General features: G+C 46.0%; 1 protein-coding gene across 2 annotated transcripts in view; it reads right to left on the bottom strand.

Annotated features, from left to right (window-relative positions):
* The window catches only part of TRPM8 (transient receptor potential cation channel subfamily M member 8), an 88,824-nt gene that overhangs the window by 37,064 nt on the left and 32,522 nt on the right, over positions 1-19,238 (bottom strand). For both annotated transcript variants that reach the window (XR_011439535.1, XM_070269495.1), the window contains exons 10-17: positions 15,384-15,486; positions 14,170-14,288; positions 10,097-10,387; positions 8,389-8,484; positions 7,424-7,553; positions 6,620-6,765; positions 3,945-4,057; positions 3,326-3,548 (exon numbers count right to left, since the gene is read on the bottom strand). Coding sequence is in view for 1 of the 2 variants with exons in the window: in XM_070269495.1 (XP_070125596.1) it covers positions 3,326-3,548; positions 3,945-4,057; positions 6,620-6,765; positions 7,424-7,553; positions 8,389-8,484; positions 10,097-10,387; positions 14,170-14,288; positions 15,384-15,486 (1,221 nt within the window). In the remaining variant the exon portion in view is untranslated. The remainder of the gene's footprint in view (positions 1-3,325; positions 3,549-3,944; positions 4,058-6,619; positions 6,766-7,423; positions 7,554-8,388; positions 8,485-10,096; positions 10,388-14,169; positions 14,289-15,383; positions 15,487-19,238) is intronic.

The following is a 19,238-nucleotide window of genomic DNA, read 5'->3' as shown; positions in this document are numbered from 1 at the left end:
ACCAAATAATGCTTGGCCTGGAACGGCAGCTTCTGTGTCTGAATGCAAGGCATTAAGGCCTAGGCAGGGTCAGGAACGACACTGACAGAGAAATGGTTTGGAGCATGAGTGAAGGGTGGAAGGAAGCAGAGAAAGGATGTTTTACTTTCTACCAACCATTCCAAGAAGGAGCCACCAAAGCAGCCTCTGCTCAGAAGGCTATCCCTGGGCCCCTTCGTGCCACGTACTCCTCATCTGCCCAGCTCTGGCCTCATGAGCCACTATCTTGACCCCCCACTCACTGTCAGTCATAGCCCAGCTCTGGGGTGAATCACGAAGACCCCCCTTGTCAATTCATTTGTTAAAAAACATGCACACACTTCCAAGAAACACATAGACACCAGCTCCTGAGCTTGCCCCCAGGGACCAAAGATGGATAAGAAACAAACATGTGGATCAGGTTATTTCCGTGCCGCCCAATTCTGGGCAACAACAGAGAAGTGTCAGGAGCTGGAGAAGCAGAAGGAATTCCCTGGGGAGGTGATGCTGGATGAGCTGTACGAGGCCCACGTGTCAGGCATCCCAGCCTCTCGCTCCTCTTAATAACCTCTTACAGTAGAAAAACTGCCCATTTAAGGGCAAGGAACCAGAAGATTAGAGAAGTTAAGTAAATTACCACCGTTTACTTGCAATTCCTGCTGTTTTCCCTCCTCCCTCCTTTTCTCTGTCTCTCTGCTTAGTTATGCTAATGACTTATTTCCCCACTGGGCTGTGAACTCACTGCTACTTGATTCTATTCAGTGACTTCATTTAAGATGTCAGGCTGGTCAACTGAGGTGAAGAAACCAGAGCCAGGACGCGTGTTGTCAAGTTCACACAACCCGCACACTTTTTCTGACCCCTACACCGCTCCCCCGTCATACCCACTAAAGCCCACAGACTTCGGGTTCATGTGTGTGACTCAAACCACCAGGGGCCGCTCAGAGTCCTCTGTGACCTTCCAGTGGCCCCGCTGCCTCTGCCAGGAGTGGGAGGGCTGCCCTCAACGTCCACCGACTCCCATAGACCGGTCAAGATCCTTGGGCACAAAGCCCACTATCAGGAGGACACTGGTGGCCGAAAGGGACTTCCCTGACCACAGACGACGAGAGGGCTGCCGGCCTCTCAGACGGCGTGAGATTCAGGCCTTCCTCTTCCGGTGCCACAAAGCCCTCCAACCTGGCCCTTTTAGACCCTTCCTCTGCCAAAGCTAAACTGGGAACGCTGTCTCTTCCTCTTTGATGTGGCTTGGAGAAGTGGTCAACCATGCCCAGGAGTGAAGGAAAGCGAAGAGGCCAGGGTCCCAGAACCGACCACACCATTTGCAGAGAAGGGAACATGCGTGACCCCGTGCAGAGCCAGCTCCTAGGAAGACGGAACTCAGGAGGTCCTTGGTTAACTCTCTCACATTGGCCTGGGCCCACTCCTGTTTTAAGTGCTGGCTCTCTGTCCATCTTTCTCTACTCCCCTCAAACAGGATACTATCACCCTTTGCTGCTGACTCACAGTGAGTCAAAAAGATAATTAGCAAGTGAAAGATGACAACCAAGAGAAAGACTATATGGAAGCCACTGTGGGCTGAATTATGGTCCCTCCACAATTTCATCCACTGAAGTCTTAGCCCCCAGGACCTCAGAATGTGACCTTGTTTGGAAATAGGGTCCTTGCAGATGTAATTAGTTAAAATGAGGTCACACTGGAGTAGAGTGAGCCCCTGACTCGATATGACTGGTGTCCTTAAGGCACTGGAAAATTTGGACACAGACATGCACACAAGAATAAAGCCACGTGGGAATGAGGACAGGGATCAAGTGATGCACCTACAAACCAAGGAACGGCAAAGATGGCCAGCAAATCTCCAGATACCAGGAGAGAAGCCTGGAAGAGATTCCCCTCATGGCTCTCAGAAGGAACCAACCCTGCCGACAACTTGATCTTGGACTTCAGGCCTCCAGAACGATGAGACAATGAACTTCTGTTCTTTAAGCCCCGCTACCGGTGGTCCTTTGTCACAGAGGCCCTAGCAGACTAATACAGAAGGCATGGCCTGGACTGAGCTGTGACAGCATGAGCTAGTGCATGGGGCTCCCAGGGGCTGATCTGAAGTCGTTGACATCCTCTGCACACCAGCACAACTCTGTCTTTGGGAGAGCTATTGGGAGACAAAGCCCACGACCTTGCCGTGCTCAACACTGACTTGTGTCATATATGTTACTCTTCCTCCATCTCCACCCCCTCTCCACCCACATCTGTACCTCCCACCTATGAGGCAGACCCAGGGCCCTCCCACCTCTGGTGCCCATGGCAGACATCACTAATTGATTACGACACCCTCCTGCTGAGAACAAACAGAGCCTCAGAATCTTTCTCAACTCAGGACTCCTGGAAGCCACAAAAAAATTCTATCAGAGTTGGCATGATGGTTGAAACCAATTTAGGATTCCCATCCTAGGCAGCCACTGTGTGGGGTCAAGAACAGCATTCTTTGCCCCTCCAAATCTCTTGCTGTGCTTGTCATAGTATCTCATACACTGTGAGCACTTAGGCCGTCCTTGTTGAATGGATATGGTGTTGGGTTTGGGCTCAGAAGGGGCAACAGAAGTGACAGCAACAGCAGTTCTCAAAAAATTTGTAAACTATGAAGTCTAAAAGGATTTTCTCGTGTGACCTTTCCTAATGGTTTAAGGACAGCACCATCCGTATTTATTTATTCAATCATCACTAACTGAGCACCAGCTATGTGCCAGGGTGGGCTAAAGTTTTGGATTCAATGGTAGAGAGTGGATGCCAAAACACGTGGATCCCAAGAAACTACTGAAAAGCAGCATGAATAATTCACACAAACTCCCTGAAATGCACAGGGACTTCAATGACTTTCAAACACCATCACTCTGATACACTGGGTATTAAGATGCTCTTAGCTCGAAAGTCTTCCCAAGTCCCCTGTCACTCTCATGCTGCCTCCCCCAGTGACGGTAGTGGCAGGAACACAAATGGCTCCTGACGATGGGAGTGGGTTTACAGTCCAACGTCAATCTGCTTTTTGAACACATTCCCGGTCATGAGTAATTCATCTCCATCAATTAACGTTAATTAGAGAACAAAGAGTGTGCCTGGTGCTAAGAGAGCTCACTGGAGTGCTGAGATGCTGCAAATGCATCTGCATGGGCGACCACCTAACAAGAACGTTGATTTTGAGAAAAGAATGACTTTGGGACTTCAGAAGCAACTTCTGCTCCTCCTTGGCATTAGGAAGACGCTGCCCACTGAGGAAAGGAGGAGGGGCCCTACGTGGGAGCTGTCCTACCTGTCTCACTTCATCACAGAACAGGACGAAGACCAGAGCGTAGAGGACCAGCTCGGGGGGGTGGGGCACGGAGTGAAAATCCATGAGCAGCACGTAGGCAAAGAGCAGAAGGAAGGCGATATAGAAGACCACGTTCCACGAGAAGACCACAAAAGGGGAGGTGAAGAACGCCACGAAGTACCACAGAAGCTTCTTATGCTTGTCAATGGGCTTCTTCCTGGACCTAGAGGTGAGAGCATCGTCACCATCCTTGGAAACATCACTAGGTAGACTATAATTCTCCTTCTGAACATGGATGAGTATAGACCACAACTGCCGTGGGGGAGGAGGGTCGCGTCAAAATTTTGTTCTAAGGTTGGCCCGGCCCAAATTCAGCCCTTGGCATTTCATGATGAACAAATTCAAATTCTGCCTTGGAGATTGAAGACATGGCCCTCCCTCTACTTGTTTGAAATCAAACCAGGGGAAAGTCAGGGGAGATGCCAGACCTAATTTGTAGGCACTAGAGCAAATACCTCACAATGCTGGACACAAGGGCACACACACACACACACACACACGTGGATGCATGTACACACACGCACACTCACACACACGATTATGTGCCTCCGTTTCATACCTAAATGAGATAAAGCCACAGGCGACCAAGGGAATAATAAACAGACACAGGATAATCTTCCAGTTCTTGGTGTCTCGGGAAATCTCTCCATACCATTGCTTGGAAAGAAAATTCTACAGCAAAAACAAAGACAAAGCACACGGGTCCTTATTAATGCCATGAAATGTGGGATGGTCTGCACCCTTTCTTCCCAGCCCTTGAACTTCCCCTGAATGAACCCCTCCCTGCATTAAAGTCCTTATTCTTTTCTGTTAGATGCCTGGATTCTAAGGGCTCTGGTAAAACAATTTAAAATTCTGCTGGATTTGCAGTCCTTCCTAAGCTGGCTTCTGGGAACTTTACAACAGCTGATGTGAGTCCAAATTCACTAAACCTATAAATTTTAACCAACTCTAATTCTTACTATGTAAATTTAAACAAGTGTCTTCCTAGCTCCTTTCTCCTTAACGATCGCGAATTCACACACACGTCCAGTGCTACCTGCAGTCCCCAAGGACTCATTTCTGGAGGCAGACAGGTGGGAAGGGAGAGACCACTGGTGTCTCAACATCGATTTGAGCTGAAATGCATGAAAAAGCTTTGCCCCAGGCGATACCGACCCCTGACAGGTGGGGCGAGGGCCTCCCACGAAGGTGGGAGTTAGACAGCTGAGGTTGTATTTTCAGTCAACAAAAAAGGGTGAGCATAGACTAGACCACATCAAAGAAACACACAGCTCTCAAAAAAGAACATGTCGGAAGGAGGCTGGTGTGTCTCATGGCAGAGCAAGGGGAAGCCTGGGCCCTTCGAGCGCTGGCCCATGGGGCTAGCACCAGCACGGGCCACCCACATCTGGGCACTTCTTTCTAAGAGAAGACAGCTTCTCCTTCAAGCCCTGCCACACTCTGCCTGAGCTGTGGCAGCTGGGAACGTGCTTGGCCCATGAGGGACAACCCCCAACAAATGGCAGACTGTAGTTGGTGGGTAAATGCCAGCTTCTTTGTGTTTGGATGGGCAACCCTGGGGCAGGTCCCATGCAGTCCTCCGAAGTCCCTAGCAGTGTTGAGTCATAGTTGTGCACAGTGACAACTGCTCCTTAGCACGCCTGCATCTGCTTCCTTCCCTTCCCGGTCTCCCTGCCCCCTCTCCCCTCCTGTGCTTCCTGGGCTCGCCTCCAGAGCAAACTACTTGCATTCAAATCCTTGCTCTGGAGTCTGCTCTGGGGGGCGCCAATCAAAGACAGGTAATGTCCAGTGTTCCTCACTGTCACATTCCTGCCGGGGTGAGGAGCACAGTAGGCCCTCCCCCATAGGCCCCTCTGTCCAAGAAAGCTCTTCCCTAGCTTGGGTTCCACAGCCACCAGCAACATCTGACCCCACATGGCAGTCTGCCTACAGGAAGCAAACTCGCTGGTCCCGTGAGCCTGGCAGGGAGATTGTCCGTGAACATCAATGAACTGGCACTTGGTTGAAACTCTTGGGACTGGTGAACTTGGAGGGGAGCAATGAGTCAGTCTTTCCAGGGCCCAAAGCTCTGGGACACCAATAAGATGGGGTTTGGGGTCTAAGAAGCTGTGAGCAGAAAGTGGCTGCCCGGACACCCCACCCCGTCTCCCAGGAAACCCCAAAGACGAGGCTGGCCTCGCTCTAGCCCACAGTGGTGCAGGGGCTAAAATGGAGCAATAACAAGACTCCTTCACTGCGTGTTCCTCATCATAGATGACCACACTCATTTAACCCATCGTAGCTGCAGTAGCAAACAGATTTTTTCATAAACACTGAGCTAATGATTAGCTGCCTTGTATAATGGAAAGTCCATGAGATGGACAATCACCATGGGATCAAATCCCAGCACTGCTACTTCTTAGTAGCAACTTGGGGAAGGTTCCAGAACCTCTCTGAGCTCCTGAGTCCTCATCAGTAAAATGGGATGACATCCACCTCCGCCCGTGTTGTGACGATGAAACGTGATAAAATGTGCAATGGGTGTGGCAGACAAGTTTGAGTCCGTCCATCTTTTCCCTACCTACCTCCTCCTACCCAGACCCCTCCCACTGGGATTCTGGGTGGAAAATCTCCCCTCCAAAACCTGAGGCACCAGGTGCAAATCACTATTAATTTGATTCCATGCAGGAAACCTCTACACTGGCTTTACCCACTTCATACTAGTTTCTCTACCGCCATTTCCACTAAAAATAGCTGTAAAAGTCACAGCTAACAACAAGGGCTGGCACCTTCGATGCAGTATCTCATTGAATCCCCACAGCAACCCCTCCTTCAACTCCTAGTATGCCCATTTTACAGATGAGAAAATTAAGGCTCAGAGTGCTTGTGAAACCAGCCCATCAGCACACACCTAGTCAGAGATACAGTGGATGGAGACCCAGAGACCGAGCGGTGGGATCCAGACACCGAGCTCATAATTATGGTACCATACTGTTCACTTTGTGGAAACTCAAAGAATATTCTCTCTCGTGCACCATCTCCTGAGGCAAGGATCTCTACAGATGTCTAGATGCTGCCATCTCCCGTAACATCGCCCAACTTCTCCTGCTACGGCTTTTATGTTGGAGGAGAAGGTTGGTTTGTTTTTTTGAAGGTCTGTTTTTAATATCGTATTTTTTTAATGCTGCTAATGGCATCTGATGTCAAAGGCCCATTTCTGGACGTGAGGTTGGGTGCCTGTACGTTGCTTACCTGGACCCCGGGCTGAGCAATGAAATGCTGGTCTGTTGCCTCCACCGCCAGCTCCAGACAGTTGCTTCCACCCCATGCTTCACAGGAGTAGACCAGCAGCTGTTCGGCCAGGTCCTCGTCGTTGCTGTAACACTCCGTGAACAGCTCTACAGTGTCACGATCACCAGAGAGAGGGAAGCTGGAGGCAGGGCTGGCAGACACACGAACTGTCTTGCCCCCACCCCTCCCAACCAAGCCCTGACTTCAGGAAAAGCCTGGGTGTGAGCATCCTGGTTTATAAGAGGCATAGAGGATGCCAGCACAAGGTACTTCTTCCCTGAACAAGGCCTTTTCTTTAGGCACACCATACCCTTCACAGCTCCTCATGGCAGCAGACGTCAATAAAAACTCATCAGTAATAAACCATCTGCGTGCCTGACCCAGGGGTCTGGGGTCTTCTGTCAGTAGATGCACGTGAAACTGGCAGGCTAACTCATTAGCTTGCAAGTCAAGTAAAACCTCAGATGTGTCACAATTTCTTAACAGCATCCCCAAAACAAAACACCCGAAAGCTCCCTGTGGCATCAAGTTACTTAGACCTGGCCTGGGTTGGCCCTGGGCGGTTGTGGGATGACAGCCCACATTTTCCCACTTTCTTGGAAAAGTCAGTAAGTGCCAGGAGCAAGGGGCATCTGGCTTTTGCCACAATGTGTGCACTCACGACCATGTGATCTGCAGGTGGGAGCTTGGCCATGCCACTGACCACCATCAGGCCTGTGAGTGCCATGGGCACATGCGTGTGGCATCCTTCTCCTGGAGGCTTACCCACTGCGCGGGTCTCGTACTCATTTGCCAGCTCCTCAGACTCCCCAGCAGCATTGATGTCATTCTTCACCTTGGCCAGAGTCTTCAGAAGCTTGCTGGCTCCCAGGGCCGCCAGAGTACAGCCTCTGGTCTTTTGGAGGAGTGGAGAACGTTCAGGTTAATTCATGATCTTTTGAAGTGATCGAGTCAACATTAATGTCAGGTGAGGGTGAACTCACGGCAAAAGCAGGAAATGGTAAAATCTGAACTGTTCATAACAATTCAAAGTAAAATTCGTGATGTGCCCAAGATACACCTGAACCTGAATATACTCACAGTCTTGAACATGAAATTAGCATATAAAAAGAAAACATCCAGATAAATGCAGGAGGAAACTGGTAGGAGGAGTATGACTGTGGGAGGCCCAACTACCCACTGTGGTACTGTAATAATAGTTCAAAGAAGGAAAAAGTGGTAAGGATGTGGAAGACCTACAATGGTAGGTAGTGAGACTGTGTGTATGAACTCAATATTCAATACCCAATTTTATGCTCTAAAAATGGAGAATGTACCTTCTTCACAACTGTCCATAAATCATTTACAAAGACCATTCTGTGCTAAACCACAAAGAAAAGTCTCAGGGAGCTTCCCAAAGAAGAGTCTGTACAGGCCCTACTTCCTGTCCATAATGTAATAAAGCTACAACTTAATTTTTTAAATTAAACTTAAAAATCTCTTGGAAAACTATCACACAGGTGCACACAGCTGAGAAGCAGGTGTCTACTGGATTGCCCACCCAGCAAAGCTGCCTTCCAGGGACCTCCCCTTCCACACACACCTCCATTGCCATGGAAACACACACAACCATATTCACCTGACATTAGACATCCCATTTTATCAGTGATATTTTCAATTAGGCATGTGAGTTTTGGGAAGGTCAGAACAACCACAACAAAGTATGCATTTGGCGTGGGTTGGACCTTTACCTGTTCCCAAATGACTTTGGAGAGTTCCTTCTTGTTCTGAAGAATGGCCCAGATGAAGAGCGCTTGCAGGGGGTGCCGAGTAATAGGAGACACGTCCTGGGAGGGGTTAAAGCATGAGGTCAGCATGTGCAAATGGAACATCACAGTAGTAGATGCACCGCTCTGAGGCTGGAGATGGGGGTCAGGATGCCCCAGGAGAACACCCCACACTCGGAGGGCTCTGTAACTCGGTGTATGAATCCATTTTAACAGCACAGTGATGTGATTTTCATCTCTGCAACTCACCAGGTGGTATAATTTGACACAAAACCTTTTTTCTATCATAAAAGACAATGCACAACTAGATGGAAGGTATAAAGGGCGAAAAAGTGTGCTGACAGCTATTTAAAAACTGAATGACATCTGGCAGGCCGAAGAGAAAGCAATTCCTTCTCATCACATGAATCTTTTTCTCACCTATAAAAATCATTCAGACTGAATTCTAACTTTCCTATGGTTTAAGTTCAGTTATCACAACGTAAAACTATGCTTATTTCTTTGCAGCATTATTCAAAGTTTTGATTCCTAATATATCAATTGGGGTCCCAGCTCCTATTCAACATTCCAGATATTCCAATGAAACCTTTTCAGATAGAAAACAACTAAATGTATATATTCTTTTTAAACTTCCTTAGAGGTTTTATCCAAATCCAAACTGCTTCAGGCACAGATATGGATACTGTGGAGGGTCTTAACATGAATAATGTCAAACAGAAGCTTTCTAAACACTTCCAATTACTTCAAATATCTAAAAAATCATTTAGATGTTTGCAACGCACACATGCACACATTAAAATCCTAGAACTATAAAAGATAATGACCTAGTTTGAGTTTCCCCAGAAGCAATCAAGCATTGAGACAAGTAGTTTATTTGAAGGGTGATCTCAGGAAAACCAATAAAAGAGTTAGGAAACAAGATCAGAAAAGTAAGAACCCATAAAGGGTGCATTACCAGCAAGTCGTCTTGGTAGGTAACTAGAGATTAATCCCTTAGGCAATCCTAGGAGCCAGTGGAGAACACAAGCTCAGGATTATCTCCTCCAAGCAGGGAGGGAGCTGGGGTATTTATACACCAACATCTGGCAGAAATTGGTCTCAGACCAGAGCAACCCTTCAGCAAAGAGTCGCAGGTGCTGGCAGTTGGAAACTGAGCCTGCCTGTACTTAGAAGAGGAAAGTTTGAGAGAGTAGAGGTGGTGCCTCCACAACATCTTCTCAGAGGGAAATCTGGATTATTCCACTGGAAATATTCTCCGCCCTTTAATTCACAAAAGAACACTTGGCAGTTCTTCAGTCCTCTACACGGGCAGCAGAGGACTATTTTAAGCAGATCATGTCCATAAGGCTAAGACAAGAGCATGCAGCCATTCCATTGTCCCTGTTCCCTGTCAGATGCCTTCAGAAAGTGTGTGCACCACACTGAGCTTCATAATTAGAAAAACTGCAACAACTAGTTTGAAATATAGCACAAAGCTGAAAGCAAGACATCAGAGAACTCACCAGGTAGACTCATTATCTTAAGCAAAGGCAGTAGAAAAAATTAACAATGCCAACACATTACTACTTTATGGCAATGAGGTAGGGAGTGGGAAAGATGGAGGTAAAGAAATTTTTTAAAGGAAGACTCAAAAAAACAGAGAATTTAAGAAGACAACTGCCCCAGTACATACGTGAAGTTCTATGTCTATCTCGTCCCTGCTATTTCTGTCTTCCTTCCGGAAGCCTCTTCGGAAGTTAGCCACCAGTTTCCAGACGAATGTGAGGAGGGCGTCGTTATAGGAATTCTTGGCAATCTGCAGGTTCCGATACACAAGGGTGCTGAAGTGATTGGAGAAGAGCTCGGTGAGGACGTCGTTGGTGAGAAACGTCCGTAGGTTCAAGCCATTCTCCAGAAAGAGGCGGACGAACTTGGGTCTGTCCTTTATGAGAGCCGTAAACATGACTTCTTGAAGGTCAGCAGACTACAGAGAAAGACCAGAGAGAGAACTCACACCCTAAGTCCAATAAAGGAAACACAAGGTGTTTTCTTTCCCAGTCACATTGAATTTCCAGCCACAAAGTAATAGCATCTTCAACCACTCTTCCAATTCTGCTTTGGGAATAAAATTTATCTTTTTAATTGTACACAATACTGGATTATAGTTCCAATATCTAGACAGGCGAAGTAGCATGGTGGAATCTTTGAAATCAGCTAGATGTGGGCTTGGAAGTTACTTGGCTCTTGTTACTGTAAAGCGTGGATAATTACAACGTAGGGATGTAGGCATGATGTTGGTCAAGAAGAAGCACTCAGTTAGGGCACAGGGGGCTAGCAGTATAGTGCCCATCACTTCTCTGGAGTCTACAGGAGACACTGATGGTGTGCCAACCACCGGCCAACTCTTCACTCTGTGCCATGGAATCATCCTGCTGCCCTCCACATGCCACCAAGTGAACGCCTCGTCATGTCACATAACAATAAGTCATCGGAACCCTTGACAACTACACCAAGTTATTATTTATCTTTATCTCTAGTTTCTAGGCTCCTGATAAAACTTACCCCATGGAAGCTTATTGAAAATCTTAGTAAAGATAATTAATGTTTACTCTGGGCATACACCAGGTCTACAGGCCACACCAGCTCTCAGATATGTCCTGTTTGTCCTCCACAATATTTCTTACAATGTGATTCAGTTGCCAACATTAAAAATTAGAAGGTTCACAAAAATCCACATTTTCAGCATTAAAATCCAGATTCACGAGTGAAAATCAGAATCACTGACAACACAGGGAACCATCAGCTGGAGCCAAGTGGCAGCTGCTCCTAAGAGCCTGGTCTCTCCTGTCCCCAAGGTCCCCAGCACTTCTCATTGCTGTCCAACCCAGTGTCTTACTTGCCTGCCCCCTGGTTCAGGGGAATACTCCCGCCAAGGGCAGCATTATCGGTTTATGTTTCTGTATAATGTTGGTCTCACAGGGATCACACATTGCCTGGAGAGGGAACTGTCAACAGTGCCTCGAGGCCCCACACTGTGCCTCCAGGTAGCATAGGGAGGGGAAGAGGTGGCTGCCCTGGGGAGAGCAGCAGCTGCACTTTCTCCCCCGTCCTCACAGCAAATGTTCCTTGTGCCTGGCATTTCACATTTCCTTCTAAATCCGCTGGCCTTGCCCTTGCTCATACATTTGATACATAAGGCGGCGGTTCTCAAACTTCCGTCACAGTCACCTGGAGAGCTTACTAAAACACAGGCTGCTGGAGTCAACCTCAGAGCTGCTGCTTCAGCGAGTCTGAGGTAGAGTGTGATCATCTGCACTGCTGACACGCTCCCAGGTTATGCCCACGTGGCACTGGTCCAGGGACCACACTGGCAGATGAGAAAGAGGAAGGCTTTGCAGCCAGACACATCTTCGCTTCCAAACCTTGGTTCTACCATCACCCGGATGAGTGACCTGGAAGAAGACTTGTCTCTGAGCCTGTTGGCTCTTCTATACAGAGGTGCTGGTGGGGATGAGATGAGACAAAATACAGGTCAAGATGCCTTCAGAGATTCAAGTTCAGAGCAGACCCTCAAAAAACCATCAGTCACTCCGCGTCCTGTGGTACCCATGGAGCCCTGGCTTATTAACCAGCAAAATGAGATCGTCCCTGTTACGGGCTGGTGTGAGGGCCAAGTAAACTAACACAATGAAACCGCTCTGTGCATCATAAAAGGTTACACAAATATTACTATTATTCCAAAGATTCTTATTTATTTTTAAACAAAGACTTATATAGCACTTAATATGTGCCAATGTTCTAAGCACTTAGAAACCTTATCTGATTCGATCATCATAACAATCTGATGAGCTAGGTTCTGCTGCTTGTCACCTGGAAGGGCAGCAATGAAAGAATTAGGAAAGATCATCAAGTGTAAGGAAGTGTCGTTAAAGAGGAAGGCAAGGTTATCCACACTCTCATATTCCCGATTACCCTCTATGGGTGCAAAAGCTGGACAGTGAAGAGGGCTGAGAGGAGAGAAATGGATTCATCTGGCATCTGGCGTTGGAGGAGAGCTCAACGGATAGCCTGGGCTGCCGGAAAGATGAACAAGCATGTCCTACAGCAAGTTAAGCCTGAACTATCGCTGGAAGCAAAAATGATAAAACTGAGGCTGTCCTATTGGGCACATCATGAGAAGGCAGGATTCTCTGGAAATGACCATAATGCTGGGCAAAGTAGAAGGCAGCGGGAAAAGAGGAAGGCCAGATATGAGATGAGTGACTCTACAAGAAAGTCATAGGCATGAGTCTACAGGAGCTGAGTAGGGCTGCTGAGGACAGGACACTGTGGACATCACTCACTCAGAGGGTCACCAGGGGTCGGAGCTGACTGGACAGCACATAACAACAAGGGCATGGTGTACATGCTCCCACCATGGCCGGTTTTCAGCTACCAAGTGACATCATTGAATGGAGAATTGGAAATGGACATGGAGCAGCACACCACCATATAGAATTTCCAGCACGCAGGTACAATAGACATAAATAACCTCCAGAGCATAGACCACAGTAAATGTAGTAAAATAATCAGAAAGTGATGAGTCTTAATTATTTATCACTTTTGTTTTTAATAAAATTTATTTAGTTTTAAGTTTATCTAATTTTTAATAATAACTGTATTTAACAACAGACTCACAAAACCCCTAAACATTTAGCAGTCACCTCTTGCTAAGACCAGTAGGAGCTGGCTGCAACTCTCCACACTATGGGGAAATTGAGGCACAAAGAGGTTAAGTCACTTGCAGAGGTTAAGTCATGCTGATGAGCTGGCTCCAGAGTTTATTCTCTTAACCATGAGGCCTTCACCCTTAACTATCTTCAGGTAACTTAACAAAATTAAATGTACCATTCAATACGTGCCTGAGTTTATGTTTATTTGCACGATCTGACCTTACTTAAATAGGACATTTTACACATGGAGATTCATTTATGAATCAATTAACTAGATCCGCTCAGAATTCTATGTTCTCTCAACTAAATAAAGGCTTGTAATGTGTGATGAGGTTCATTACACCGCAAAGACCAAACGCAAGATAATGTTTGCTAAAGGAATGAATAATTTAAAAATCCATAAGCCATTACCTTATTTGCATTCTATTATTAAAATTGACCATATGTTAATATAAATCAAGTTTTCATCTTTGATTATACAATTGGCCTTAGACATACAACTTCCATACTGGGGGAGTCCCAATTTTCTAGCTCTAAGGCATTCATTGCATGTTTTCAATCTACTGATTCTATTGTTCCCTTATGCATCTCACCGCTGACGATTTTCTTATCAGAACGAGGTTAGGCAAGTGGGGCAGGGTGCAAAATGAGGACCACTGTCTTGATTTTTAGTTGAGCTACTTCTGGTAAACTCCTTTCGATCATTCTGCACATATTTTCCTTATTTACTTCTGCCCATCTGCTCCCCAGAAGATATCTACACCTCTACACCCAGACAAAGGGTCCCCTCTCATATCATGGTTGAAGAGCTATAAACTTTGGATGGTGTTGGTGGGTTGATGTTTTCTCACAGAGGTGCATTTATTTGTATTATCTCTTCACAACAAACCTACTACGTCAATGTTATTATCCCATACTACAGATGAGGCAAATGAGGCTCAGCAACACTGATACACCAGAACAGAATAATCCTTTGCAAGATTCAGTATTGAAGACTTTGTCAGAAATGGACCAGATGCGACACTGTGATAACCCAGGAGGGCTTCTTATTTACCTCCCATCGGCGGTCGTTGGTGAAAATCTCATCATTGGCTAGGTCCAGCTGGTTCCATTCCAGCAGAAGCTTCAGCTGCCCGTTCCAGTTATCCTTATCCTGTTCATTGGTGCTAAAGGCTGTCAGAGGACAGGAAAAAAATCACCTCACCAAAGGCCCAGAAATAAGAGAGTCAGAACAATTTCATATGGCCAATTATCAAAGGAGAGTCTAAGCATCTCTCTTACAAACACTGAGAACCGTCATCTCACTGTATTTTCACTCATTCTTATCCATATTCTGTGTCCCAAAGCATATAATGAGGATCAATCCAGGCAAAAATAATATCTTTCCATTTCATATCCTAACAGTATAACTACGGTATATTGATATTTTTGCATAGATTCAGATTCCATAAGTGTTACATTTCAAGGACCACATCTGACTTACACTATATCTAAATCTGTGAAATAATGAGCCACATTATAAAATGTTCTACTTGTCTTTTCCAGAGCTGATATTTTCTGTATCTATGTATCTCTATAGATATAATGCCATTTTAATAAATATCCTTATGACCAAATTTCTGGCCAGCACAATAAGAATGATTCTAATAAACAGCTGATGCTTAAATCGCACGTCCTGGTTCCCTCGCCCTACTCTGCACATCTTATGTATTTTAATCAGGAGGCCCAGCTCTAGGTGGTATTTGCCGAGGATCTATTTCCTTCAGGTAATATCCACCTTGATGGAGTTCTAAGACAGCAAAGACCACAGATGAGAATTTGAAAACTGAGGTTCATTCACAAGCTTCAAGAGATTCGTAAACCCCTGAAATTGAATGTAAAATTATTTATGTGTGTGAAGTGTGTGTGTGTGCCTGTGTGTGCATATACATGGAACCTTAGGACAAAGCTCCATAGCTTTTATTACATTCTCAATGGAGTCTGAGGCTCAGATAAAGATTTTAAATTTCAGTTAAAGACAGCTCTTTGGCGACTGCCATGATTGTATTTGACCAGTATTTTAACGACATACAAATTCTTGTTCTATTAAATTCATTCAACTAAGGAGATTTAACTCAGCAGGTCAATAGTGGTTATTCTAGCTTCCAATCTATGATAATCAAAATTAAGTGCAAGATTACATTTCAATAAAGCTGTTAAAAAAAAATAAATGCTAGTCATGGAAAGCCACACAAAGCTGAAACGTCTAAATGAGCCATTTTTACTCACCTTTGTACAAAGCGTAGGAAATAGCGTTGCTCACAATTTCATCCCCAGCTTCCTCCATTTTAATAACTGTTAATAGGTGAGAACTTTCGAGAATTTCTTTGAGCTGGCAAGATGTAAAGAGCAGAGCTGTCAGCCAACTGATTTTAGGCATGAGGAGCCTAAACTCCTCTCTTTTGGTGAGGAATCTTTTATTCCACTTTTTTTATAAAGACCACCGACAGGGGTGTTCCAGATCTTCTCTCACCTACGATGCCTTTCTAAACTGGAATAACAAGTCCTTTACCATAATGAGAATAAAGTACTGGTTATACAAGGCCACTGTCCAAAACCTGAGAGACTCATTGACTAAGGGCGAGTGTGTGTGTGTGTGTGTGTGTAACGAATTCAATTGTTGAATGAATGAATGAATAAACGAGGAAAGGGCACCAGAAAACCACAGAAATCATTCAAGTGTGATCACAAGAGCTTAAACCTAAGAAGTTCGCTGTGAACAAGAGCCAAGAGGACTTGGTGATTAGATAGAGAGATAAGGAATTTGCTATATTATCCTTGGTGATTTTCTGTAATGTTTAACTTTAAATATTTTGTGAAATTAAAGAGCTGGGGAGTGCTGGCCCAGTGGAGCAGTGGTTAAGTTCGTGTGCTCTGCTTTGGTGGCACGGGGTTCACAGGTTCAAATCTCAGGCACAGCTCATCAAACCATGCTGTGGTGGTGTCCCACATACAAAGTGGAGGAAGACTGGCACAGATGTTAGCTCAGGGACAATCTTCCTCAGGCAGAAAGAGGAAGATTGACAATTGATGTTAGCTCAGGGCCAATCTTCCTCACCAGAAAAAAAGAAATTAACGAGCTGGGGATGGACAGAGCCCCAGATTCCATGGTTTTGGGCGTTGGTGATCTTGGTGGAGGCCTGGTGAGGAAGTGCATCTTCTAGAGGAGGAAGCGAGTCTGGTTTTGGTTAGACTGCCTTCCAGGTGGTGGTGGGTTTTCCTGGCAACATTTGGAAACAGGGACCTGGACCCCCAGGGTGTCTGGGCCAGGCGGCAGAGGGAAGTCTCAGGTCAGGTTGGGAGGATGAAAGATGTGGACCAAGAAGTGTCCTTGGGTTTGGACTTTAGGAGGTGACCTTTAAGGCTGCAGTGTCCTGGGGAAGGTGGTGCTGGAGGCCTTGGTTTAAAGGCATCCGAGGTGAGGAGGAAACAAATAAAATCTTCAGGAAAATACACTCCATAGCAGGTTCAATGGAGAGTGGGAGGCGGTGCATGAGGGCAAAGGCCCTCTCCCCGTGCTGGCAGAAGGAGAGGGGTCTGAGTAGAAACGACAGGCAGGGAGGGGTCCAGGTTCCACTGCTCTGGGACACAAGACGTGGTGGGAGCACAGAGGGGCTGAAACATCCTTTCCTTTGAAATGAAAACGGAAAAGGAGAAAGTGAACATGGATCCAGAGCAAACCGATGGGACCCAGAGACGGCTGCAGGGGTTCCTACCTGGTCTCTGCTTCTCCACTCGTGTACTTTTGCCTCCTCCAATCCTGTCCCCCAACTGCAGCCGGTGTGAGCTTTCCCAAACACAACCCTGATCACATTCTCGCCCTGCTTCAAACCTTTCAGTGACTTCTCATTACACTTGAACAAAACCAGAACCTTAAAATGAGGTTCAAGGAGCTCCCTGACATGGCCCTTTGTAAGCTCTCCAGCTTCCACCCACAATATCTATCCTCATTGCCATCTTTCAGCTTTTCAGGTAGGCCATGCTTACCTTGGACCTCAGGACCTTTGCACATGCTGCTTCCATGATTTCAATTCCAACCCTCACCCCTTTAACTCTACTCATCCTTCACATCACAGCTCCCACATCACTTCCTCTGAGAAGCATTCCCCTGAAAGGACTTTGATACCAGGCCAGGCTCCCTTGGCTCAAGCCATTCTGAATTCATGTTACCTCTCTTCACAACACCCATTTCAGCTTGAAATTATACCATGCTTTCTATTGTAGTCACTCAATATGAACTTTTCTTCAGTTTCTGTTTTCTCTATGAAGACAGACTCTTTCTGTTGTGTATGCTATTCTTTCTGAAGTGCCTATTCCAGAACCTGGCTTAGAGTATGTGCTCATTTAATAAATGTCAACTGAATAAATGAGTAGATGAAAGAGTTTGAAATGAATGAATGAATGATATCGAGGTTGGCTGATAGATGGGAGATTATGAAGGGTCAATTTTTTGAGAAGGCAAGGAGTAGATATGGGGGAACAACTCTGAGAGAACTGGTAGAAGAGAAGGGATGACCCCAGGAAGAAGTATACAAAGTCTCTTTGTAATGTATGCTATTTTTCTTCTCTTTTTTTTTTTTTTTTTGGTGAGGAAGATTGGCCCTGAGCTAACATCTGTTGCCAATCTTCCTACTTTTTTTCTCCCCAAAGTCCCAGTACATAGTTGTATATCTTAGTTGTAAATCCTAGTTCTTCTATGTGGGACACCACTGAGCATGGCCGGATGAGTGGTGTTAGGTCCATGCCCAGGATCTGAACCAGCAAACCCTGGGATGCCAAAGCGGAGTACACAAACTTAACTACTTGGCCATGGGGCTGGCCCCTGGGATCTCTTGAAAAGGTCGACAAAGTATGAGTCCAGGTTTCTGGGCTGGTTGTCCACATGATCAGTGAGGTCATCCACAATTATGCTGGGACTTTGCTCAATTAATATTTGACTGAATGTATACATTCATTAATTAATAGTTCTACTCTCAAGCTTGGTCTTTTGGGAAATCTGTACCAACTGCAAAACCTCATAGGAGCACATCATTAAAATGCCAGACTAATTTTTACTAATGATGTACATCTTCTGATTGATATGATTATAATTATGATATATCATTAACATATTAGATATGAATATGAATTAGACACGAATCCCAGAAAGGATAATATATTCACAGAAAGCGAAATGTGTCTGATTTTAGCCTGCTCCAGATGAGTTTTCTGTAATGCATTTCTTGAAGCAGAAATCAAAATTCTTCACAAAGGGTGTGAGGATCCATTAGGTGGAACGGCCTTTTGGATGTGGCCTGTTCCAACTCCACAAGCCAACATGTACGAGGAGTAAGAGGAAAGTCCTAGAACGGACCCAGGGCCATCTTTGGTGGGTAACTTGAGAGCTGACTATATCTTCCTCTATGCGTATCCTTGAACTAATCACTGAATTTCCATCCATCACAGGAAATTACCTTGAGCACAGAGCTCAACACACAATGACTTACACCGATATTTACACTTTGGGACTGTGCCATCCACATGTCTGGAATTGACTCAGACTGTTAGGTCTAAAAATGCAGAGAACAGAAAATGCATAACCACTTTGGGGAGGGAAAACTCCTTCTCCTCACCCACACGTCTCCAGGCAGAGGGATCTCCATGCCAATTAGGCCCCTGGAGCATCTCCACCCCTTTCACTTACCGCTACTCAAGGTAGGGGGGTGACACATCAGACTGGTGACTTTGGCCGTGCCCAGCCAGCCCTTTCCTGCTTCTCCGTTGGGATCTGCTCTTTGCAGAATGCTAGTGCCATGGTCTGCCATCAGCCACATGCCTAGCCTGGCGGGAAGCCCAGCAGTTGCCTGGGGCTGCCTCTGTTTGGGTGGGCTCATCTGTCCCATTCTGGGGCTCAGCAGAAGGAGGCCCATTGTGGATGCCCCCCGAAGCCACATCTTTCAACTTTACCTCCATCATCAATGAAGCTGATATTTGATCTCTATTTCCCCGATTCTTATGTCTGTCTCTCAACTGGACGTGGCCAATATACAAGAAATCCCAGGACAAACTTGCATACAAAACTACCAGGTTTACCTTTTTTAGTAA

Source organism: Equus caballus, chromosome 6 (genome assembly GCF_041296265.1).
Source record: "Equus caballus isolate H_3958 breed thoroughbred chromosome 6, TB-T2T, whole genome shotgun sequence".
NCBI classification, from domain to species: domain Eukaryota; kingdom Metazoa; phylum Chordata; class Mammalia; order Perissodactyla; family Equidae; genus Equus; species Equus caballus.
The sequence above is the reverse complement of the archived record's forward strand: the minus strand, read 5'-3'. Positions and strand labels throughout refer to the sequence as shown.